The sequence below is a fragment of the Marmota monax genome, unplaced genomic scaffold, assembly GCF_021218885.2.
Source record: "Marmota monax isolate L192 unplaced genomic scaffold, Marmota_monax_Labrador192_F-V1.1 WCK01_AAM20220418_F8-fsc00086, whole genome shotgun sequence".
Lineage (NCBI taxonomy): Eukaryota > Metazoa > Chordata > Mammalia > Rodentia > Sciuridae > Marmota > Marmota monax.
In genome coordinates, this window is record NW_026693086.1 from 4744837 (window position 1) to 4770618 (window position 25782).

Here is a 25782-nt window from a genome sequence, read left to right on the forward strand (position 1 = left end):
CGGTGTACACATTGGCACAAGAGTTGGAATCGGCTCCACGGGAAGGAGGGGAGAGTCTGTCTCCATGGTTACGCTGAACCTGAACAAAACATCCTTCGCAGATCACCGTAGCCTTGAGCCTCGCCACCGCGTCCTCCCACCGCAGCTGAGAGCCGCCCGCCAGGCCGCCCCGGGAACCCTCCTTTTTCATTATTCTCGAGATCAAACCTGGCACTTGATAACCGCCAAATATTTCCTAATTATTTACGGGTTCACCTTCACGGCGCCCCACGGGATGATTCCGCTGCACATTTCTCTAACACTCTGCGGCCTCCAGAAACTCCAGCTGAGTTACCCAGGTGACCCCGCTGATCTCCCACTTCAGGGCTCTGCGTGTCCCCAGAAAGCAGCTCAGATCGCCTCCACCTACCCAGGGGACCCAAGGCCCAGGCGGTGAGAGACGCTGTCCAGGGTCTGACTGCAAACGCCACAGAGAGCGTCTGGGGTTCTGTCTCTTTCTGTCCCTAGGGAAGGGAGAGTGAATGAGCCTCACCCGATCACCAGGCCCCGTCACCACAGGTGACCGGTCAGCTGTGTTAGGAAGGATTCCGAGGATCATAGATTTGGAGGAAAGAGCAACGGGATCAGTTAGGAGCACTGACCCTGAGCTGGGAAGGGGAGGTGCCCGCACCTGTGCTGTCCCTTCCTACAATGTCAGCGAATGTCCCTGTGAAAGTTCCATGCTTGTTCTCAACCAGGAGCGATTCTGCCCCCCAGGAGATGCTTGGTGACGCCTGGAGACATCATGATTGTCACAAGCAGGGGTGGGTGCTGCTGCCATCGGACTGGTACCGGAGCCTCTAAAATCCCTACAGCGCACAGGACAGCGCCCTCCAGCCAGGATGGATGCCATCCAGAATGCTAGCCCTGTGTGAGCTGGGACACCTGTCCTTGGTCCCCAGCGGGCCCGTCCACAGGAGCACCTACACATTCAGATGTCTGAGAACAAAATTCCTGACTCTTCTCCCCAAGCCCTTCCCTCCCTGTTCTCCACCTCCATAAATGGCATCTCCCACCGGTTTTGCAGAGCAAATGCCCTGGGGTCATCCCTGCCTGCTCTCCTTCTCCAATGGCCTCATCGAGCCCCTGGTTTTTCCTGCAAAATGATCCCCACAACCATCTCCGCAGCTCACACTGCTGTCCCTCCCTGGACCAGATGCCTCATGACTTGGCTCCCCGCCAGACACACCTCCCCCAGGCTCCCAGTCCCACCTCAGGGCCTTTGCACTTGCCATTCCCTCTGGTGATTCTCTCTCCTGACATCTTCTGTCTGGACATCTGTGTCCTAAAAGAAGGTCACCCCCGGAGAGTCCTTCCTCCCTGGCCACCCAAACCAGAGCAGCTCCCCGGTCACCCTGCACCCTTCATTGGGACCCTCACTACCAAGACCCTCCGTGTTGGCTGGTTCACTTGCTACCTCCAAAACTCCACTATCGTAGAGACCCTGCCTGTGCGCCCTGCGACCTTATGAAGAAGCCAAAGCAAGAATCAGACCCAAAAAAATCTTGAATGGATGAAAGGGCCAGGCGGACACCTTCCAGAAACCCCGGGGGAGACGTCCCTGGGAATTAAGGACAGTCTCACGGTCCCCTGGACTGGGAAGCTTCCCTCCGGCGGGCGGGCGGGGACTTGCAGGCAGCCCTGGGCCTGGCACCCCGAGCAGGGCCGCCCGGGCATCTCCCAGAACCAGCTCCGATCTGACCAGGCCCTGCTTCCCCACCCAGTGTCCCCACCACAGCCACTGTCTGCATTCCGGGTGTCCCCGTGGGACCTCGTCGCACAAACGTGTCCTGATGCTGAGCCTGTGGACACCCTGGCCACCTCGCGGAGAACCCGGAGGCCGTGAGGTTTGGGAGTCCATTTCATCGACGGGAGAAAGGAAGCTCCATTAGTTTGGGTCAGGAGTCAAGGTCACCCGGAGCAAGGGATGGCGGCCTCCCCCGAGGACCAAGGCCGCTGGTAATTGTCATTGATCTCCGGGACCAGCTGGGCCCAAGCTGCTCCGTCAGGATAAAGCTCCTGGTTAATGTCACTGTGGACTCCGAGCCAATTAATGGTCACCACGAAGAAGCCAACGAGGCCGCGCAGGAATGAGCGGGCCCTGATTCCAGCTCTGAGACGATGCCACGCTCCTGTCCTCAAATCTACCCCCGACAGAGGACAGGGCCTCGGCGACAAGCTCGGCGTCCAGCAGGGACGTGTGCCTGGCCAGTTCACCCAGCCTTCAAGCAAAGTGCCCAAGAGACACCAGGCAGGGAGGTGTCCCAGGCGACCCGGCTTCGGGCCTCCTGTCAATCATCAGACCAAGAAGGAATCTCCGCTGGCCGGCTGATCACTGGACACAGCCGAGGAGGACAGAAGGGCTCCTCCCCTGGCCCCGCCCACTCCTCGCCTGGAAGCCAGAGGGTGGCGGCAGGTGCAGCAGCAGCCCCCGAACTGCCAAGGAGGGCTGGCCAGGTGAGAGGTGGCGGAGGGGACAGTGCCTGCTGGCGACTGCAGTCTTAATTCACCGTTTCTGTGAAGAAAGGAACAACAGGCGACTTCAAGGAACAGGGAGGTGATTCCTGGTTTTGAGACGCAGACCCTAGGAGGTGAGAGAGGGGGCTTCACCTTCAGCTAGCCAGTCGCAAAACCTAAGTCAATCCTAAAATGAAATAAATATAAAAAGTAAATTCAGAAAAGCTGCCCAGAGATCAACAGGCCGAGGAGCACTTGGAAGTTTAAGGTCATCAAGTAAGAGCTCAACAGAAGCCAGGCGGGAGGGGCAAGGGCCACCCCGACACCCCGCTGATGGGCGCAGCCTCCGCACCCCAAGATGCAGGAAAAAGGAGAAAACAACCACAGACGGCCCCGGAGACAACCGAGCAACCTGAGCAGAGGAACGATGTCCCCACGGGGAAGTGCAGACTCAGCCCCACGGCGAGGGGCATCGGGCGCCGCTGGCGACACCAAGGTCCCCCGCTTCCTTCCCTGTGACAGCGGAGGTATTTTGCATGAGTCAGGAGCCCAGCTCGCGGGCAGAGGGTGGCTTCCTTCTTTCTGTGTCCTCTGAGCTAGATCTGGGAGGAGAGCCCCTGCCCTCTCTGGCTTTGGTGGAGGGACCCACTTGCCCATCCTTAGAAAACCAAGCCACGCTGGGCTCCATGGAGCCCACTGTCACTCCAGCAGCTCGGGAGGCTGAGGCAGGAGGATCGCGAGTTCAAAGCCAGCCTCAGCAACTCAGCGAGGCCCTCAGCAACTCAGCGAGGCCCTGTCTCTAGATAAAATGTTTTAAAAGGGCTGGGGATGGGGCTCGGTGGTAAAGCACCCCGGGGTTCAATCCCTGGTACCAAAAACAAACAAGCCAGAGCGCCCCTGGAGAGGCACCGCAGAGGCCACCAGCACCAGACAGAGGCTCCCAAGCCAGTGCACACCACAGCTGAGAGGAGCCTTGGGGATCCCTGGCCCGCCAACGCTGCAGAAGGAACCTTCTAAACCACCTTGGAACGCAACAGGAGGAGGCAGAAGGAACTCGGAAATCTTGAGCCACACAATGACAGGCACAGAAACCAACCCAGCGAGGGGTGCCCCCGGAGCGCCTGGGGACGGTGCTGCTGTGACGGGAAGAGGAGCCGTGGAAAGAAACGAGAAGGTAAACCCAGGACCCCAACAGCACCCGGCGCTGGCAACGGTGCCAAATGAGAAGGCTGAGTCACTGCGGGTGGGAACCAACAGTGAAGAGCGACCGTGAAAGACAGTTTGGCAGTTTCCTAACAAAACCAAACACACTCTTATCACATGGCCCAAAAATCACACTTCTTGGTGTTTACCCAAAGGAGCTGAAAATTTGTGTCCACACAAAAACCTGCACGCAGATGTTGATAGTAGGTTTCGTTCGTAATTGCCGAAACTTGGAAGCAGCCAAGGTTGTCTTGGAGTGGGTGGGTGGGTAAATAAACCGCATCACGCACAGGCAGTGGAATATTATGCAGCGCAGAAAAAGAAAATGAGCTACGAAAACATGGAGGAAGCTTAAGTGCCCACGGCTCAGGGAAGAAAATCCAACCTGAGAAAGCGACACACATATTTGATTCCAAATCTCTGACGCTCTGGGAAAGACAAACTATGGGTACAGTGAAAAGATGACTGGTTGCTGGGGACAGAAGAGGGGCTGGATGGGCAGGCAGAGTGCAGAGGACATTCAGGACAGTGGGACTGTTCTAGGGGATCCTATAGGGTGGATCTGGGTCATTAGCAAATGCACCCCTCGGGTGGGGTTATAGAGGACAAGGGACAGATGGGACATCTCTGTACCTCCCATTTGATTTGTTATGAATCTAACAAATCAAGTAGGTGCCAGGCTGATTTCGGCCTGGTGCACAGCTCGGTGGTAGGGCACCTGCCTGGCACGTGGGAGGCCCTGGGCTCCACCCGAGCTGGAATAAATAAGTGACCAGGAGACATTTCTGCCCTCCGTGGTGGAGTCTCCGTCTGGAGGATGCACAAGGAGAATCCTCAAGAATCTGAACAGGAGAAACCTCTGAGTTTCCTTCCCAGGAACAAGAGACCAAATGGCCTCCAACAGTCCTTCCTAACACTGGAGGCCAGAAAGCAGGGGCCATGGCCACAGGTTAAGCCTGTGTTCTCCACCGGCCACGCGGCCACCCAGAGCCAAAGCCACTGGGGCTCAGAGGCGCATCACCTGTGTTGGGCTCTGAGCCCCTCCCCGGCCCACACTGTCCCTCTCCCACGTCCCCTGGCTGCCCTCCCTCCCGCTGCTCCCCGGCCACACCAGCCCTTTAAGATCCGCCACCAGGTCGTCTCCCTGTGCAAAGATGTGCCTGCGCTGAACCCTCTGCCTGGCCACCGTTTCTTCTGATGGCTCGCAGCTGCTTCAGGTCTCCACCCCACGTCACCTCCACAGGAAGGAGGGCTGCTTTCCCAGGTCCCCTCCACACGCACACAGGTGCACGCACACCCGACTGGAAGTCCGCGAGGGCTGGAACCTGGCAGCCCCTTTGCCATCCCGTCCGGCAACCGGCAGGGGAACTGGCACACAGCCGGTGACCCACACCTGCAGCATCTGAGCCGCAGTCCAAGCCGCCAGCAGTCAGTCCCCAGTACCAAAAATAAAAGAAAGAAGTGAGACCAAATGTATTTGTTACAGAAATAAATATTATTTGGTTGAGACCCTCAGGTTTTACTAAAAGAAAGAAAGCTGACTCAACTGTTCTCGTCAGAGCTGCACCTGGCAAGAAGACCTAGAAAAGTTGAAATAAAAAGGCTCCTAGGAGATCTATCAAGGGACACCGGCAGAAGAAGGCAGGAAGAGCAATATTAAAATATGAAAAAAAATAGAATTCAAAATAAAAAGCATTCACCGGGGGATAACAGTCATTTTCATCTTGACACAAGCTAAGACCCACAGCTCCACAATGAAAATCTTACTCAAGAATCTTTTTGTGATATATATATATATATTATAGAACTGAAGTTTATCAAAACCAAAATTATGAGAAATGCAACTTAAAATGGAGAGAAGCCCCCACTAATGAGCAAGATTGTCACCCACCTCATCTAGCCTGATGAAGATCAAGACAGCAAAGATAGATGAATAGCAAAGTAAAGTCATTAAATAATCCTATGTATGAAGCTGCTTTAAGCTACACTCAGGAAGCATACCTGATTTTTCATATAAAATATTTACCAAAAAAAATAAAGCAGAAATTACTCTCATCACCTTTTTTTTATCATTTAACAAATTCAGTTTAAAATTAATGGCAAACATTTAAGCAATAATACAAAGCTCTAGGAAAATTATTTTTGCCTTTATACATGTACTTTTTTTGCATTATGATTTTTAATACCCATATATACCACAATTTTTCATATCTCTGTTTGTATATAAGGTGTGTTGACACCCAATTCGAGTCTTCATACATGTACTTTGTTTAACAATGTCCATCACATTCCACCATCCTTGCTAACCCCCTGCCCCCTCCCTTTCCCTCCCACCCCCTGGGGAAATTTTTAAACACTCTACTAAATCATCCTTGGACCCATGAAACGACAAAACCAAAATTCCACAACTTGCCGTTGCAGAATCTTTAGAAAGTTGTTTTGGAGAAGGTCCTGCCTGTTAAAACCCAGAGGATGTGGCCAAAGCTTTACCCAGAGGCAAATTCGTAGCACTGAATGGATCCCTCATTTTGTACTACAGAAACCGAGTCCTCGACCTCAAAACTTGAGAATGTTACCAATGACAAACCTCAGGAAAGCGGGCCCAAAGAAAACCAGGGTAAATCAGAAAATTTAAACAATTAGTAAATACACAATTACCAATGCCTTAAAAAGGAGAGTGGAGGGGCAGGGGAGGGCCCTGGAGGAGCCACGCTGTCCCCTGTGTGGACTGAAGAAAGGAGAGAACTGGGACGTCACCCGTCAGAGCCTAGGACGGGAGGTCCCAGGACAGACCCTGGAGACTCCAAGCCAGGCCACTCTCTCTGCAGGGCTCCCGGGGGCAGCCTGTCCAGTCAACTCACTCGTGGTCAGAAAGCGCTTTCCCTGAAGAGACCTGCTGAGATGGGGCAGGGTGGGGACAGGGTGGGGCAGAGGGCTCCCTGTGTGCCCACCACCCTTCCCAGCGCTCTGCTCTCTGGGCAGAGGGTAGGACCACCATCCTCCAGCCTCAGGAGACGGTGGGACGTGGCCGGTGGTTTGCTGTGGCCAGTGATATGTCCCCAGAATGGCGCATGCCACACGTGGTCAAGAGCTCATCCCCTCTCCTGCCGCGACCGCCACAGAAACCCCAGGATGGACCCTCCTGTGCTGGGTCCCTAGGGAGGACAGCAGGACGCAGAGCCCAGCTGACCTGCCAGGGGCCTGTGAACAGGAAGCCAGTGCTGGGAGGGACCCGCAGGCTGACACAGCTGTCACAGGCTGTCACAGCCCTGGCCTGGCCCCGCTGAGTGGACAGCCAGCGGCCTGCGCCCAGGTCCCCTGCCCCGGCCAGAGTGCTCTAGGGAGGGTCTGACCTCTGCTTCCTTGGGGACCACCCAGAAGACCTCTGTGCAGGGGCCCAGCGGGACTGCCCCGTCCAGGCAGGAGGGACAGGAGCTGGGCTGATGGCGGCTCGGAGGATGCATCCTGCCGCCTGCCTCCTCCTCCCTTCTCCACGGAGCCAGGCGCAGAGAGCCGGGGACAGGGAGTCGGGGCAGGGGGTCCTGGGCTTGTGGGCAGCCGTCCCCAGGTGGGTGATAACCAGAGCCCTGGGCCTTCTGTCCCCGGGTGTTTCAATGACTCTGTTCAAACTCCATGTGACTCACAGGCGCCGGGCGGAGCGGGGTGGACAGGGGCTGCATCAGGCTGAAGGCCTGGAGCCCCAGCTGCCCGCCACCCACAGGAGGAAGGGGAGGCCAGAGGCCCAGCCCGGCCTCCCAACTGGCTGCCTTGGGCCTCAACCAGCCGGGCCTGGACACAGGGTCTCCCTGCAGGGGCCTCGACCAGGCCTGGACCAGCCCCTCAGGACAGGGACAGGTGTCCCCACCGCCCCGGCCACTCCGGGCCCCTCCCTCCTCCCTCCCAGGGCGCAGCACACCTGGGTGGCCCCTGCCTTTGTGGCTCTGTGTCACCCTCCCCCTGGTCTCTGTCACCCTCACCACGTGGCGTCTCCTCTCCTCCCTGTGGCTGTGTCTGACCCACTCCCCGGGAGGCCGGGACGCAGGCCAAGGCCCCTGCCCCACCTCCAGAGGCCGAGCTGGCTCCGTCCTCGTCCCCACCACCAGGAAGACCACAGCCCGCGGGAGGGGACCTGGCTCCTGCCACCAAGTCACCTGAAAGTGCCGGGCGCGGGCAGCTGGGGCCAGGCCACCGCACCAGCCAGAGCTTTTTCGGAGTCGAAGGGCTACTTTTGGACGCAGATGGTGGCCCCCCAAGGGCAGCTGGAGCAACCAGGGAACCCGGCAAGGAACCCACCAAGGGCGCGTCCCCACCCTTCAGAGAGGAAGCTGAGAGCCGCGTCCCCTCCATCCGCCCCTGGAGCCCCCGACGCCTCCCCCAGCACGCAGCTCCCCACAGCCCGGGGGGGCGTGTGCTCCAGCCCCACAGTCCCTCTCTGTCCCCAGCCAGGCCTCCGGGCAGCCCTCAGTGGCCCCCTCCTAAACTGCTCTTCCTTTACCACGAGTCTCTCCAGGGAAGGGCAGAGACGCCCTGGGGCCAGAGTCTCAGCCACCTACTGAGGGCCACCGGGTCTGGGTCTCTGCTCTGTCCTGAGGTAAACACCTGCACAAGTTCCCAACCAGGCCATGCTGTGGGAGGACACAGCGGACAAGGCAGCCGAGATGGAAGACACCGGTTTTTCACGAATCAAGGAAGGGAATTCCAGGTGAAGGATGGGCAGGTGCAAAGGCCCTGAGGTAGAAGCATCTCAGCCTGTTCAAGGGCCAGTGCGGAGGCTGGTGTGACTGGGGCAGAGGGACTGGTGGGGAGAGAAGACAGAGGGAAGGTCAGAGAGGCGGTGGACAGGTCAGAGGGGCCTTGGAGGTATTCGGCTTTGACCCTGGGTGTGACCGACGGCATCAGAGGTCCCGAGTAGGACCGGAGGTGGTCTGGCCCGGGTTTAACAGGACTCCTCGTGGCTGTGGGGTGGAGAACAGACCGAGGGCAGAAGCAGGGGCCCAGAGAGGCCCAGGAGAGGTGCTGGGGTCAGACATGGGCGGAGCTGTCAGGACACAGTCAGGTGGCTGGACTCTGGGGAGGCACGGGTGGGATCCCCAGCAGCCAGACGTCAGATGGCAGCGTGTCCTGCAGGACCCACGTCTCGGGGCCTGAGCACCTGCAGGTAGCAGTGAGGAGGGGGCGGGTGGGCAAACTGCGGACGCCCCCGCGGGACAGCGGCCACTCCTGTAAGACCCAGCAAACAGCACCATCCTCATGCCCCAGCCAAGGAAACTGAGGCCCAGAGAGGGTGATCTCCTACCCAAGGCCACACAGCAGTTGAGTGTGGTGTGGGGACTGTACACAGACGGGCCTGACTCCAAAGCCTGTGGTCACAAGGACAGCGCTCTGCCATCTTCAACTTGCAGGAAAAAAAATTTAAAAATAAATAAATAAAGACTCATTTTTACACCTGAGGAAAGAAAAGTCCAGAAAAAAAAAGAAGTGGGACTTCTGAGAAGCCACCCGGCAAGTGGGCAGCAGAATCTAGACTCGCGCCCAGGCTCGTGGGTCCCTGCACAGCGCCCTTCCAGCAGGACTGGCTGGAGGGGCCCAGGGAGACTGAGGCGTCAGGCCAGGGTCAGTGCACAAGCAGCACAGCAGCCTCTGGGCACACACACCAGGTTTGCCATTTGCCTGCTGTGTGACCTGGGGTAAGTTGCTTTGCCTCTCTGTGCCTTGTTTCCTCTGCAGGAAAAGGGGCTAATAACCATGGCACCTGCCACTATCGGAATGACAGCAAATAACACTTGTCCAGGGCTCATGGCAACAGCTTCCAAAGTCCAAGTCTTTGCCCATGAGATGCTCCCAACACGAAGGCTGCCCAATGTCCCACCAACACACAACGGCAACGGTGACGACAGCTAATACTCATCCATAAAGATTTATGGAGCACCTACTATGTGCCAGTGTTCTAAGCAAACAATGCCCATAAAGATCAATCCCCACCTTCACGGAGCCGGTGGACAACACAGAGGAGTGACGTGGGTACAGGGTCAAGGACAGGAAGTGCCAGGAGAAAAATCAAGCAGGACACATAGGGGGGCAGGGTTCATTTTGAATCAGGCAGAGAAAACTGAGTCCAGACCTTTTAAAGTTCCAGGAAATGGTCTCGGGTGGGTCTGGGGGAAGAGCAGTGGGAATAGCCAGTGCAAAGGCCCTGAGGCCAGAGGGGGCCTCGTGCCGGGGGAGGCCAGAGACTCAGGAGCGCAGGGACCCTGGGGGCAGCGGAGACGAGTTCAGAGAGGGCCTTGGCTCGGGCTCTGGGTGGGAGGGAGGACCCTGGGAGGGCGCTGGGCACAGGGGAGGCCCTGGGGAGCCTCTGATGCCGGGCGAGAACCCACCCCGAGCAGGGCGGGGGCACAGGCAGAGGCGGGGAGGCCTCTGAGGGTCCAGGGGAGAGAGGCGGGTGACTGGGACTAGGGCACGGGTGGCCGGAGAGCTGCCTGCACTGTCCCCGAGGGGATACCCACCCACCCATCCCCCAGGGGGAGGGGCTCCAGTGTCAGACCCCAAACCTGCCCTTTCCCTGGTCTCCGGGACCCTGGATGGGGCCTCTCTGGGCGGGGGCACGTGGGGTCCCAGACGTGGGACCCTCCCACCCGCGGCCCACCTGTGACCTGTCCCCCTCGTCCTCTCTCCAGGCCTCCCCCAGGCTCAGACACACCCAGCGCCCCCACCCCGCCCCATCCGCCCCTGGACTTCATCCTCCGCCCTCCCGGGGGGGCCTGGGGGCGACTCTGCAGAGGCCTGGCCACCCCCCCATCTGGGCGGGGACACGGAGGAGAAAGGGCTCCTTTGTGCCCGGCTGCCACAGTGGGTCTGTTCAGGACGCGGCCTCCTCTGCCAAGGCTGCGGCTTGGGGTGTGGGAAGGGGGCGTCGCAGGGGGGCCGCCCTGGGTGGTGGGGGGGGGAGTGACCTCGGTGGGGACAAATGAGACACAGAGAAGTGGCCGAGCAAGCCCTGGAGCGGCTGCTTGTCACCCACCGAGAGGCTGGATCTGCGGCCGGGGCGTCTCTGCATTGGGTGGAAACCAGAGAGGGACACAGCTTTGCCCGAGGCTTCCAGGAGGGAGGGAAGAAGTGGTCCCCGCTGTTGTGGGGGGGGTCCTGGGGGGACCTGGGGGGAGGAAGCAGAGGGCAGGGGCTTTATCGGGTGATGTTGGGATGGCTTTTCCTCTTGGAGAAAAAATAAAATAAAATAAAATGGTCACAGAACCCAGAAGACAGGTTGTCATGGCAACAAAAGTTTGAGGCCAGGTACTTGGACACCCTTTCAGGCCCAGAGGTGGAGGATTCGGGGAGCATCTGGGAGCTGCGGGGTCAGCAGCAGCAGGCCATCCCGATTTCTCACCAGCAAGGACAAGACAAGCCCCTGACTGGGTCCCAGGCCCCGGGGAGGAAAATCGGGATTCTTCTGGGAGGGACGAGAGAAACGTGGGTTCGTTTTATTTGCCCAGGAAATGAATTAACCAGCCACGATGGACTCACAGAGGACAGGGGTCTCGTCTCAGCTACCCCAGATGCCACCTTGACCTCAGACTATCCACTCTCTTCCCACGTCACTTCTCCGGGGTTTCTTTCTGCCCCTGAAAAGAAGATAGAGGATCCCTTTCCAGAAGCCCCTGAGTCCCAAGTCTCTCACCTGAGAGGTGGCCCCTAGATCTGCCTGCCCCTGAGGTGGGTGGTGGCCGGGATTTTAGTAAGACCGCAGGGGAGATGTCCCCACAGGGCCTGGGGTGCGCAGAGGGTTCCATAAGTGCTCCCCAACATTTGTTCTTCGATATTTTCAACTGACACTTTTTTTAAGGGCCGTACACAGGTTTGAACATCCCGAGTGGAGCCTGCGTGAGCTACGGGGAAATGACAGCAAGCATCAGGACTGTGACCTTCAGGAGTGGTCAGGAGAGACTGGCAATAATTCACAGGCTCCGGCTGGCCAGTGTGGGGCTGGGACATGCCACCGAGGCAGGGACAGGACCCTTGGGACTGTCACTGACAAGACACAGTCTGTGTTTCCAAGTGTGTGCGCGGGGAGAAGGCTGGTCTCCACGCAGAGCAGAAACCTGGCCAGAGGCACAGGCCACACGTCCCCAGGGAAGGTCTCCTGAAGCTCAGAAACAGATTCTTGAACTTGGAGAAAGAATTACGGGGACCTCGGCTCCAAAGGGTGCAGAGGGACCTTGTTGCCCGGTGTATGAGGCCTCCGTGGGGGAGGTGAGGGCCGGGCTGGTAGAAGCAGGGACGTGAGCCAAGATGGCTTTGAGGCTGATTTCTCCTGTTAGTGTTGTGACACGCCACAGTGACTACTCGTGTCCTGAATGCACCCCAGAAATGAACTGATGGGGTGAACTGGTCAAGGCAGGACCCTCCTAAACACATCATGTCTTTGACAAGGGGCCAGCACATACCAGGTGAAGTCCAGGAAAGTTCAGTCAGCAGCCCCAGCAGCAAGACAGGGGACAACACAGCACCCCAAGAAACCACTGGCCTGTCATCCCAAGGCCCCATCCAACGTCCCTATATTGCAAATTAACATGTTTATGTTGCAACTATTTACTGAAGGCCTACTGTGTGACAGACACTCCCCAGAAGTCGGGGAGGCAGCCAGACCTCCCAGTGAGACCCTCACAGAGGGACATCCTGGGGAGGGGGACAATATGCTAGGGATCAAAGGTAGGTAGGCCCCAGGGAATTTCAGACGGTGGCTGGAGTGGTGACACAGAAGCAAGAGTGAGAATACCCTGAGACCTTGCCTCGAAAGTGGGAAGGACGTGGGTCTTCTCCCCAGAGGACCCTGCCTCAGCCAAGTAAGCAAGTGGCTTGTTCTGTCTGTTGATGTCCACTGCCATCACCCTTGAGCCACACGTGCCAAGTGCATTTGAAGAGATCTACATGCGTGGAGGAGGTTTAACCTTGGGGAAGAGGTCCACTCACACTGGAGGGTCCCACACACAACCTGCAGCCACACCATGTCAGCGGCACTGGGTCCTGTGGGGCCAGCACCACCACTACCCAGCAAACCCCGTCAGGCAGCTGTCCCCTGAGCCCTACCATATGCCTGCCTCGGGGACACTCCCTCCAGCCCTGGCTGCCTCAGGAGGACAGAGGAAGGGACACAGACCTGCCTCCAGAGAACCAAGCCCCCTCCCCAGTTCCCAAGAGCCTCCTGCTGAGCCAAGTCCTCCCAGACTCCCAAAGCCGAGTGTGGCAGCTGTCCCATCTTCCCGCCTGCCTTGGTGTCCCTCTGGCCACATCCTATTCCAGGAGGGGGACAGGATACCAAGGGTTCCCCGGCTTCGGGGTGCGTGCAGCTTCCCAGGAACCCACGGGACTCCCCCCAGTCCCCACTCCTGTGCTTCCCAAGCCCGTCTGGGAGGCTGAGTGCAGCGGGAGGTGGGGGTAGGAGAATGACCCCCGAGTTCCTGGCCCCGCGGATCTGCGATGGGAGGGCAGCCCTGCGCAAAGCCCCCTGCACCGCCACCACCCCCAGGGTCGCGACGGGGCGGTGTGGGGCGTCCGGAGCGGGTGGAGAGGGCGGTGGGGGAGCGCGGAGACGAGTTCAAGCGGGGAAAGGAACGCGCGCCCCTCCGACCCGAGCTGGGGTGGGTGTCGGGGAGACGCGCCTCCGGGGGCGGCAACGTCCCCAAAGCCGCCCGGCGTCGCAGGAGCCTGCCCCAGCCTTTACCGGCGGGGCGTCCCGTACCCGGCCCCCGGCCCCCGGCCGCGCAAAGGCGCGTCCCCGCCGAGCGCTCGGCCAGCCCTGCGGGGCGCGGGGTCCGTGCGGCCGGCCGCGGGGCCCCTCGGCAGCCTGGAGCGCGGAGCGCGGAGCGCGGCTGTGGCTCGGCGGCCGGGGCCGCACCGCCCGGAGCCGGAGCCGGGCGCCGCGCACTCACCGGGCCCGCCGAGCTGCTCCTCGCACGAGTACCAGATGCCGGTGTGGAAATTCCTCAGGAGGAAGCGGTCGTCGCCCGTCTCCCAGCTGTAGAGCGCGCCGCCAGGGGGGCCGCTCCCGGCGGCGGCGGCGGGGGCGGCGGTGCCGTTGGCCGTGGCGTTGGCGCCCGAGTTGGGGCAGTTGGCGCTCCCGCCCTGGCCGCAGCCGGGCTTGGGCACCCGCTGCGTGCCCTGGCACCAGTGCGTGGTGAGGAAGGCGGTGGTGGCGAAGAGCAGCGCCAGCAGGTTCAGGGCCACGGCCAGGAGCGCTCGGCCGCGGCGGCTCGTCTTCATGCCGCCCGCGCCGCCGGGACCGCGCCGCCGGGGAGCTCCGCGCGCGAAGTTGGCAGCCGGCGCCCCGCGTCAGTGGCCGCTGCCCGCCGCGCCCCGGGGCTCGGGCGCCTGCGATCGGCGGCGGTGGACGCGGCGCGGGCCCATGGCCCCCCCCCGGGCTGGGGGCGCGGCTCGGGGGACGCGGAGCGCGCCGGGGGCGCGGGCGGCGGGCGGCAGCGGCGGAGCGGACCCGGCGCGCCCGGAGCCCGGAGCGCGAGTGCACCTCGGCGAGGAGCTGCTGGCGCCTGGCAGCGGCCACGGCGCAGGGACGCGCGCCCCTCCGTGGGGAGACACCTGCAGGCGGCCGGCGACACTGTTCTGGCGCCCGCCCGCACGGGAGAGGGGGCGCCCCGCGGCGGGCGCGGGCGGGGAAGTGGGAGAGAAGGGCCGCCCCCGAGGGAGACCCGCACCCGAGTGGAGAGTCTGAGCAACAAGAATTGTAGGCAAGGCGCTCCCAAAGACAGGATCGACATGGGGACATGGGGCGACACAACAGGGCACCCGAGTAGGAGGGGGTGGCATCTCACTCAGACCCAGAGAGGCCCTGCGCGTGAAAAATAAGGCCAGAGCCTGTGGGTGCCCACCAGGGACATGGACCAGCAGTCCCCCTGACCCCAGGAAAAGAACCTCACACCAGACCGAAAGGGGAGTTCTCCAAAGGGTCTGAACACGGGCCTTCCCACAGCCAGGGACCTGTAGGACCCGGAGTCAAAAAGCAGGACAGGAGCGGTGCCCTACCAGGAATGCTGGGTCCCAGAGTTTGGAAGGTTTGTGTAGCCCTAGGTCACCTCCAGGGTCTGGGAACAGCCTCCTCTAAGGAGGAAGCAGTCACCTGGGCTTCCTTCAAGGCAAAGAGGTGCACACACAGGTGCCAAGTGTACGGTAAGAAAAACAGGACCCCATGGCTTGTCCTTGCTTGAGATCCTGCAAAGCGTGACCTAAGGAGGTCCCCTGCCACACCTAGAAAGGGTGCCCTGCAGAGGCAAAGCAACTTGACTGCCAACTTGGAGTCTCCAAGGTCAGGATGGGTCCGAGTGGTCAAGTATACTGACTGGGGTCAGGCAAATCTAGGGCCTGACCAGCTGTGTGACTTGGAACAAGTGGTTTGCTGTCTCTGAGCATCAATTTCCGTGTCTATGAAAAGGGGAGGAATACACCCCAGAGGTACATCACAGGGGTCTGCTGCTGAAATCATGTCCCCCAAAAGCACTTGGCCCATCACGCACTGAATTCTAGCCACTGTTATTAATATCTGTACCCAAGACAGATGACAAACTTAGATAAGCCTCTTCAGATGGCTCGTGCAAAGTGCCAGTGCCCAACTGTGACACCTCTGTCCCCACCTCGGCCCTGAGTTGGGCATTTTTCTCTGAGCTCCCCAGGGCACCTCGCACAGTGACCAATGCCCAGGGTATGTGACAATGAACCACATGTTGACTGCAAAGGCTGATTTGAATTCTGCCCAAGCTGAGCATTCCAACTACCCCCGGCTGGCCAAGTGGCGGGACTTGCAGAACTCAAGGTGACCGGGATTATGAACTGCCTCACTCCTGTGGGGGGTCCACGCTCACTGTCTGCTGCTGCCACTCTGCCTGGGGGTAGGTGAGAGTAAAGCATTGTGGGCAATGTCCCTGGCAGGAACTGGCAAGAAGGATGACCAGAGATCTCTAGCCTTGTTTATCAGAGCCCTCTTCTGGCCCCAGGCAAGGGGTTCCCAACTATTTGGGCTGGAAGGACCTCTGTGTAATAATGACGGTGCAGGGGGTGTTGGTTGACAGAGAAGATGTATCATGGCCAAATAGCTGCGAGGAACCCAGCAGCCCTTCTAAATGGGCATGCAATATTCATCACCCCAGTGCCTGTCCACATTTGAAAGCCAGTCCACAGGATGTGTGCCTCAGTCTGGCGCTTCTGTGGGTTTGAGCCTGTGGTTGGTGTTATATGTGGCAGGACTCAATGCCCTTCCGATTAGGAACCATATCCTGGGCGCACAAAGCCAAGAAAGCCCAGGGAATTCGACTTTAGGGATCACCCAGTCTCTGAAGAAATACCCAGGGGTCAGAGCATGGGCTGCGCACCCATAATCTCAGCCACTCTAGAGGCTGAGGCAGGAGGACTGTAAGTCTGAGGGCCAGCCTCAGCAACTCAGTGAGGCCCTGAGCTACTCAGTGAGACCCTGTCTCAAAATAAAAAATAAAGAGGGCTGGGGGGGGGGCTCCGTGGTTAAGCACCCCTGGGTTTAAACCCAGTACTGCCGAACCCCCCAATAAAGAATCTTGACTGCCTTGAGGGTCGGCCACAGAGAAAAATACTGCAGGGAATGATAGAGGGGGGTGACAGCTTTGAGGAAGGCCTCGTTGAGAAGGTGACATTGGAGCAAAGACTTGAAGGAGGCATGGGAGGGAGCCCTGAGGATATCTGCCAGGGAAAAAAGGTTCCAGGCAGGCGGACGGCCTGTGCAAAGGCCCTGAGGATAGAGCCCGCCAGCCCCATGGGGTGAGCAGATCCTGGGGAGCAAGAGGCCGAGCAGAAGAAAGAAGTCCGAGAGATGACAGGGCTGGGGACAGACCACAGAGGCCTGGGCAGCTATTGTAAGGACTGCGGCATTTACTGAGCGAGGCAGAAGCCCACAGAGGGTCCTGGCAGAGAGGGGCCAACTCTAACTTGGGGCCCTTTTGTGGGCGATGAGAGGCCAGCAGGGGGCTGGTGAGCGGGGCCGAGGGCTCAGCCCAGGGTGGTGGCCGTGACCTTGAGCGTTCTGGATTGTGTTTGGGGGGGGGGTCCTGGGATTGAACGGACCTCAAATGTGCTAGGTAAGCCCTCTCCCACGGAGCTTCACCCCAATATCCGAGTCGGTCTGAAAGGTGGGTCCAGCAGGATTTTCTCAAAGATGGACCCCGGGGTGACAGCCACGTTCCGCTCCACGTTTCCGGGGATGGATGCAGGCCTGGTGGCAGGGGGCAGGGACAGGGAAAATTCAAATTCTTTCACTTTACGTTGCCGGCCATGGACCTCGGGGTCTTGTGGTGGTAGGGGAGCCCTCGCCATCCAGCGACAGACAGCCCCTGCCAAGAAAACCCCAATTCTGTCTGATTCCACGCTGGGCCTTCCACCTGGAGCTGAGTGGAGCCACCTCTAGGGCCACCTCTAGGCTCCCTTCCTGAAACGAGTCCAGACTCCTCAGCAAGCCCCTTGGACACAGGAGAATGTTTGTCTCGGATAAGGACACCGTGGTAATGACCTTGGGCCTGGACAGGGGATTGTGGGAGGTGGGATTTGTGCACTAGGCCAGAAATTGGGGCCCATGGCCCTCCTGGTCCACTGGCAGAGGTCAAGTCCCTTCAACAGCCTCCGGTGACCCGGCCACCCCAGGTGGCCTCCCCCGCCCCCGCACCTGCTGCCAGAGGGGCCAGCCCAGCCCGCCCAAGTCTAATGGCCTCCGATTGTCCTTCAGGTCAAAACCACTGGATCCCCTGCCTCTGCCTAGAACGCCTGGCTCTTCTCTCCCTGGGTGACTTCGGGTGTCCCTGAGATCCCTCTCCTAGACACAGCCTTCCCTCACCTCCACCCCAACTGTCCCTGCGGTGTGTCGCCCCTCTTCCCACCGGGATCTCAGTGAATCGCCCAGTTGTGCTGTCTCCCACCCCTGTGTCTCCCACGACCTGGGGACCCTCTAGTCACCCTCTGGCAGTCTGAAGGTCAAATCTGGCCCCAAAGGCGTGTTTTGTTTGGCCAGGATGCGGGCGGCCTCCACGCAGCCAACATTCTAGAACCATGAGATCTCATTTTTTAAAACGTTCTCTCCGTGCACTGGAGCTACACACACTGTTGGGGTTCGTTTGGACGTAATTGTTCATGCATGGGATATAATGGGCTCACATAAAAGTCTGCACTTGAGCTTCTCTTGCAAGATTGAATCACCGACCTACCAGCCCAGAGCCTTTGTCTGACAGACATTGGCAAATGTCCCTGCATGAGGGCACAAGGACCCCCAGGCCCTTCTAGCATTAAAGATACTTATGGGGTCACCAGGGCCATGTGAATTTGAGAACTCAGAATCAAGGCCCAAAGCACGTTTGATAAAACCAACCTACGATGATGCTACAAGTCAGGGCGATGGCTCCCCTTGGGGAGTGGTGTAGGGGTTGGGAGGGACCCCGAGAGGGGACTTTGGGGGGGCTGGTTATAAGGTGTGTTCAGTTCACGTAAACTCAGAGCCATACAGTTGGGAATTGTCCGCTTTGTTATGTTCAACAAAAATTACCTGAAAGACCGTGGCCATTAATAATGAATCCGCGCTTTTCAGGAACTACGGATGCGCTTTGAGGGGACACGTCCCCAGTGTATTCCCACTTGCGACTTTCCCTTGGAGTCGGCGGCTACAAAGACACCAGCCAGCTTCTGGTCTTCCGAAACAGTCACTTCCTGTTTCTTAAACCTTCAAAACACGAGCCTGGGAAAGCAGAGCAGGCTGGCCTGGGGCCTCCTAATTATAGCAAGGGATTAGCCGTTTCCAATGATCAGAGGTTGTCCTAAACTCTGACTCCCAAGGTCCCCTCGCCCGATGCCCCCTCCACTCCTCAGCTCAGACGCAGGCCCAGAGGTGCGTTTGCAGGGTGGCCTGCTGCTGGGGTGGTCCCCAGGGGACAGAGGGGTCTGCAGTTCCAGCAATCAAAGGCATCTGGGGGGGGGGGTAGAGTCTCAGAGGAGCAAGGGCCCAGCGCCCTGGGAGAGTCATTGGCTGGACGTCCCTGCCTGGTCCCCGGGTGGGGTGGGGTGCTGCGGCTAGAACCCAGGCCCTTGCACCTGCGGGGCTAGCGGTCGACCCCTGAGCCACCCCTCTGCCCCTCAGCCTGGTCTGTGCAACCCTCACGGGCTTCAGGAAGTTTCTCTGACCCAGGATTTTCCTGAAGGAGACCGACCAGGGCTGAGGTGCTCAGAAACCAGTGATTGGGCAGCCATCAAACTCAACTTGACCTTGTCTTCAGGGGCAGGAGGAGGAAGGTTGGGGCCGATGAACATTGATTTGGCACCAACTGCATGTCAAGCACGTTGGCCAAAGGAATGGGATTGATTGAGGCTTTGGGGGAATCCTTCCCAAGTCCCCAGCACTCCCAGATCTCTGCTGGGGAAACTGAGGCTCCTCAAGAAGGAGCAAGGCAAGGTCCAGAGTCCAGGGCCACCCGGGGTCCCCTTGACCTTTCGTGGCCTGGCACATCTCTCTCTCTGTCATCCTCAAATGAGACGAGCCTTCAGTTAAAGTCCCCCCATCCTCCCTCCCCGCACTGGGCGGGATCTTTCTCGGTCCTCGGGGTCTTTGGTTTATTTCACTCCGTTCCTGAGGAGGGACGGGAAGGAAGGTCAGGACGTGGGAACAAGAGGATTTGGGGTGTCTGGGGCGGTCCCTTTTCTTGGGCTGATTTTCGGGTAGTGCTGGGAGCTGTCGTTTTCATCCCTCTGCTGCCCCCTAGGGGCCAAGAGCAGAGCGGCCACCCTGGGACCAAGCAGAGCCCAGTTCCACGCCCACCTGCACCTCAAGAATCTGAACTGCCCAGAGGGGGACCCGCACTCAGGGATGTGATTAGGAACAGAGGTCTCCAAGGGGTAGAAATATCTGCACACTGCAAACGATGCACAGATATGAGCCAGATATCAAGTGCATACGAAGCCGAGAGATTGATACAGGAGAACATAAAACTTAAACATTGCTTTTAAATATTTTCATTTTCCTTTACAATGACCCTTTGACCTTCATTTAAACAGTCTTAATTATTTTTTTTACTGATCTCAATGCAAGTGGATATGCTTTTTTTGTTTTAATATTTTGTTTTCATATTAGAATCCCATTCACCAAGTAGGGTACGATGCTGGGTGGGATTTGGTTAATATGCATCCATTTTTTTTCGGGTGCCCGTCATTCAGTCCGCCAAACAGATCAGAGTGTTAGCATGTGTGTGTGTTTTGCAAACAAATAGATTCACTCCTTTGATTCCTTCCTTAAATCTGGAATTGGCTATCTTCCTGAAATTGATATCTTCCTTAAATCTGAAATTTTTCTTTTTCCAGTTCTTAAAGTGTGCAGATCGGGGAGGTTTTACAAGGAATCATACTTTCACAGCTTTGGGGCAGATAAAAGCTCAATGGCAACATTTCCAAACTTCTGCTTTCAAACTGTTCTTCCCACCAGGTGCCTTGGCATAGGCCCGTGATTCCAGCAACTCAGAAACTAAAGTAAAAGGATTGCAAGTTCAAGTCCAGCCTGGGCCACTTAGTGAGACCCAGTCTTAAAAAATCAATCTGGGGATGCAGCTCCATGGTAGACTTACCCCTGAATCGAATCCCCACCACCTCAAAAAGAAATAAAAATAAAAACTATTCCTAAAACATTGAGCTTCTCTCAAAATGCAGTTTCGTTCTTGCTATAGTTAAAATCTTAAATGTCCTCCCAAAGTCCCATGTGGTAGAAGCCTGGGCCCCGGTCCATGGTACCAGCAGAGTGGAGGCTGGACCCTTTAAGAAGTGAGCCCTAGTGGGAGGTCTTCATGTCACTGGGCGCATGCCTTTGAAGGATTGTGGAATCCCAGTCCTTTCCTCTATTTCTGTTTCTGAGAGGAGCAGTTTGGCTCCACCACGTACCCCCACCATGATGGGCTGCCCCTGCCACAGGCTCAAAAGAAATAGGACCAATAGGATCATGAGCTGAAACCTCCAAAACTGAGCCAGAGAAACCTTTTTTCTTTATAAGGTGATTATCTCTGGTAATAGTTATAGTCTCAGAAAGCTAACATAACTCTTATCCCTTGTTTAGAAATCACTTTCCTTAGTGAGATCCTGTCTCAAAATAAAAAATAAAAAAGAGTGGGGCTGTGGCTTGGTGGTTAAGCACTCCTGGGTTCAATCCCCAATACAGGAAAAAAAAAAAACACTCTTCTCTTGAAGAGGCAGATTAGGTGCTTTGTTTGGGGAGAAACAAATTGCTACAGCCACGGGTCACCCCAGAAGAGGTTAGCAAATGTGAGCACGTGTCTTTTTCACAAAAGAAAAACTTGAAACTCATCTTTGGACTTAGCAGCCATTTGGTGTCACCTGAACATGGTCTCTCCTCCCCTTCTGGTAACAGAGTATCATCCGAGTCCTCTGGGGAAGATCTTATTTTTAGTAGTAATGGTGGAAATAACAGATACAGAGCTGGTTGAGTGTCCTCACACCATGGCCGCCCACTCCCACAAGAATGAGTGATCATAGAGAAAGCTACAATGTCTTTTGTGACCCAGCCCTGATGTTTTTTTTTCTTTATAACGTGATTATCTCTGATAATTGTTATAGTCTCAGAAAGCTGACTAACACAACTAGAATCAAGTCCTGATGTCACACGCTGTCATTTCTGTGGTTCACGCAGTTCAGTGCTATGCACCATGGGAGAGGAGCACACAGAGGGGTGACTGACAGGAGGCGGGGTCCCTTCCTTTGCCTTCCCCCCTCCTCTCTTCCTTCCTTCCTTCCTCTCTCCTTCCTTTTACCCTCCCTCCCCTTCTTCTTTTTCAAAATTTTTCCTTCTGAACTTAAAGGTCTGTGTTGTAGAAATCTTAGAGAATACAAAAAAAAAAAAAAGTACACGATTTTATTTAAACTGCCTGCAATTTCACAAGTATTTGATATGCATTCCAGTGAATAAGTCAAGGTTTTATCGCAAAATCGCGTGTACATTTCATAAAATTTTAATTACACTGCATATCCACTTTTTAATCTGACTTTTTATACTTGAAATCGTATCGAGATCACGGCCCAATGTCATTAGATGTTAATAATAATAGGTCATTAATTAAACATTTGGAATGCTCTAGGCGCTGGGTCGATCTCTCTGCATATTTCATTTAAGTTTCATACAAATCTCAGGGGTAGGCTCTGCTCATGTACCAATTTTTCAGACAAAAACGGAGTCTCAGAGAAGTTACCCAGCTAGCTTAGGGTCACACAGGAAATAAGTGACTCCGTGAGACATCAGATCTGACGAGTTCTATTAGATCCTAATGACTGCTGTGTGTTTTACTGCATACAGAGATGTCCTGGTCTACTTTTAAAATATCTTGCTGCTGGATAATTAGGTTATTTCTAGTTTTTCAACAGAAGCAAGGCTCTAATGGACATCCTTTAACACACTTCTTTGTTCCCACAGGCTTCAATTTCTTTTCTTTTAAAGACAAAAACTATAAATACATCTCTGCTTACAGTTGTGCCACAACTTGAAGCTATATCATTTAGGGATATCATTGGTTTGTACAACTGAAAAGCTCACAGGGATATCTTGCTTTAGGTGTGACTTGACCTGGTGACTCAAAGATATCAAGGACTTGGGTTCTTCCAAACTTCTAGTTTTCGTTCTCAGATATTAACTTTCATTCTTTTGTCCTCTGGCTTCACATGGAAATTCCTGTGGAACAAAACGGCTGCCTCCATTCCAGACATCACATTCTCATCCCACACCATCTCTTTTTAAGATGCTAGGGAAGCTCTAGCAAATGGTTTCTGAAGTCTCACTGTGGATAGGGAGAAGGGGGTGTTCTGATTGGCTTACACCAGTCAAGACCTATCCCCGGAGCTGCAATGACCCCACAAATATCATGGCTGAGGCTCAGAGGTGACTGCAACTGTTGTTTATAGCTACATAACAAACTTTCAAAACTCGGTAGCTTAAAGCAACAATTATTCCCCATGATGGTGTGGGTTGGAACCTGGGTGGCAGGGACCCTTTCTCTCCTGGGATCCTTCACGGATTGCAGGCTCAGCTGTAGGGTCAATGACAATCTGGCACTGGCGGTGGGTGGAGTGCCCCAATTCTCATTTTCCCCCTCCAGGGAGCTAGACTGGGCCTCTCTTGCGCATTGGAGCCCTGGGCCTAAGAAGGCCCAGGTGGAAGCTGCGCAGCCTCTCGAGGCTCAAGGACTCTCTGAGTTACTACTCGTGGACTCTCTGCTGCTGCTTTCCACGGGGCAAAGGAAGAGCCCAAGCAAAGGATGGTAGATAGGCTCCACCTCTTGGGGGAGGGGCAGGGAATTGGCTCCACCTCCTGGGGAGGAGCCTATTGCCCCAGGCTGGCAGGGTGGAGGGACCGTGTGGCTGCCTGAAAGCCATCTCTCTCCCAGTGCGAGGGCAGATCTGGACCGCCCAAGTCACCCGTGGCCACCCTGAGAGGACAGGAGGAGGCCAGGGCAGAGAGGCCTTCCCAGAGGAGGCTCCTTGGGTGCAGGGACGCCCTCACCAATCTGGGTGGGTGACCTCCCCGAGACCAGCCTGGGTGGGACCAGTGCTCAGAGGCAGTCCCTGAGATCAGCGGGGGGCTGGGATGACATCGCTCCCACACTGAATTAAGTCATGAAACTTTTATTAAGGGATAGAGTTTGTCAACGTCAAACAACAAGGCAATTCTGGGCAGACTCATTAAGAGAAGATCCTCCTGCACTCGTGCCGTCGCGGGTTTTGATGGAACCTGGAGCTGGGGGCGGACAGAGGGGATTCGCAGAAGAGGCTGTCTCACAGCTGAGCTCAGGCCGAGGCCTCCCGGTCCCTGAGCAGCAGCCACATCCCGGCTGCGTGTGCCCAAGGGGGTCCCGCATGGCTTTGTCCCTCCAGGAGCCAGAGGATTCCTGCCCCTGTGAATGGAGGCCACAGGAGCCACCAGTCCACCTTGCTGGAGGTGCAGAAGGTCTACCAGATGGCCCAGATGGCCCAGCCATGGGGAGGGCAGAGTTTTAGGGTGCAGGTGGCGCAGCTTGGCAGTTAAAACTGAGATTTATTCTTGGGGTTTAGGAGGGAGCCTTCAGGTTTATAGTATTAGTAATCAAATCATAGCCATATCATAATGATCATAATATTGCTACTGTCACTGTTCACGAAGAGGAGAGCACGGAGCCATGTTAATGTCTTCTTTAATGCCTGTGTCTTTAAATATGATCATTTGGATCTGGATTGTCCTCCAAAGGCCCATGTGTTAAAGGCCTCTGGCTCTATTTGGAGATAGTGGAACCTTTAAGAGGTGGGGCCTAGTGGAAGGAAGTTAGGTCATTGGGAGCATGACCTCAAAGGGAATTGTGGGATATTCATCTCTTTCTCTCTCACACTTTCCAGCTGCAGTGAGGTGTGCCCCTCCACATATGCCCACCATGGTGTGTTGCCTGATCACAGACCTGAAAGCAACATGGACTAACCCTCCAGAACTATTAGCCAAAATAAACCTTTCCTCTTTTTAAGGCAATGACCTCTGGTATTTTGTTATAGTAGTAGAGAGCTGACTAACACAAACATGGTCACTGTATCAATTTTTCTGAAAATTGTTTTCCAACAGACCAGAGGATAGTAGTTCTAGAATCTTCTTAGATATGTGTGTGTAAGCTTAAACACTTCACAATGAGCATTCCACTCCAGCCACTAACTGAATGCTCTGAAATAACGCTCTTTGGAAATGGATGAGCTAGAATTAGTTTCCAAGTTCCGACTGGGGCTGAAATCTGACTGGAAAGAGACCCTCTGAGCCTCTCCCTCTTCCCCCAGTTACAGGGCCACACAGAGGTGCAACTTGGAAGATAGATGTGAGGTCTCTGTGGCCATCTCTTGGTGGTGTGCTGTTGATCAAATGCCGCAGCCCATCAGAACTCTCCGTAGGACAGGTACAACAACCACCTGGCACAATTCATTGGTTTTTCTTCTTTCTTTCTTTCTCCCAGGGCCATGAAGCAAGTGCTGTACCCCTGAGCTAGGTTCCCAGCTCACTTTTGTTTTTTGTATTGGAGTCAATATTTTATTTATTTATTTGTTATTCACTGTGTCTGTGTGTGTGAGAAAGAGTGGGCAGAACCAAGGCCTAACATGCTAAGCACGCCCTCTATCCCTGAGTGACACCCCAGCCCCCCCCAATTTCTGAATCAGATTTCACGTGAACCCCCAAACTCTCTAGCTTCTCAGGAGCAGTCCAAGTCCTGCAGCCCTGGGCCTGCGTCCCCACCCAGCAGAACTGGCTGGAGCTGACAACGGCTTTAGATAGGGGACGGGTCCCCACTTGGCCACAGTCCCCACCATGCCCCGCTGTCTTGCTTCAGACCTACTCTGCTCACTGCCTTCCTGGCCTGATCCCGGGATCCCCACAGTCTGCCACCTCTGTTCAGCGTGGTGGCTCACCGTCCTCCAGAGCTCCACCAGCTCCTGGTGTCAGGATCCACCCTCCCATACCTACAGAGTGACACCCCCAGTCCCACGCAGGAAGGGCGGGGGACCACTGACCAGCACTGCACGCCAGCCAGGCACCTGGTTTCAGAGGTTCAGCCCCAGGTCTGCGGGCCCCACAGCTCTGGGCCCAAGGTGAGGCAGACCGTGGGGCGGAGGGCGCTGCAGAGGGACGCAGCTCAGGATGTGGCTGCCAAGAAGCGGAGCCCACGTCTGTTTTTATTCTCGGGGAGTTGAGTTTGCAAATGGCTCATCTCTGTCTCGGGGCTACTGGACTGGAACATCCAGCTGCCACCTCTGACGCTTCCCCAACCTCAACAAATACTCACGCAGCATCTGCCACAGAGGCAGCAGCCTCGGGCCCTGGCGGGAGCCCCCACCACCACCTGGTTTTGTTCGACCCACAGCTAAGGACGGGCTTGACATTTTTAAGCGGTTGAAAAAGTCAAAATAAGAATCGTATCTTGTGACACGTGGAAATGATATGAAATTCAAATTTTGGTGTCTGTAAATAAAGTCTTATCCGAACGAGGCCGCTGGTTACATGCTACCTGGAGCGTCTGTGAC

At 56.4% G+C, this 25782-nt stretch overlaps 1 protein-coding gene across 1 annotated transcript in view; it reads right to left on the reverse strand.

The window, feature by feature from the left end:
- Gsg1l (GSG1 like) overlaps positions 1 to 13993 on the reverse strand; it is a 170310-nt gene extending 156317 nt beyond the window's left edge. The window contains exon 1 of the mRNA XM_046454586.1: positions 13629 to 13993. Coding sequence (XP_046310542.1) covers positions 13629 to 13959 — 331 coding nt within the window. The 5' untranslated portion in view covers positions 13960 to 13993. The remainder of the gene's footprint in view (positions 1 to 13628) is intronic.
- Between the last annotated feature and the right edge of the window lie 11789 nt (positions 13994 to 25782).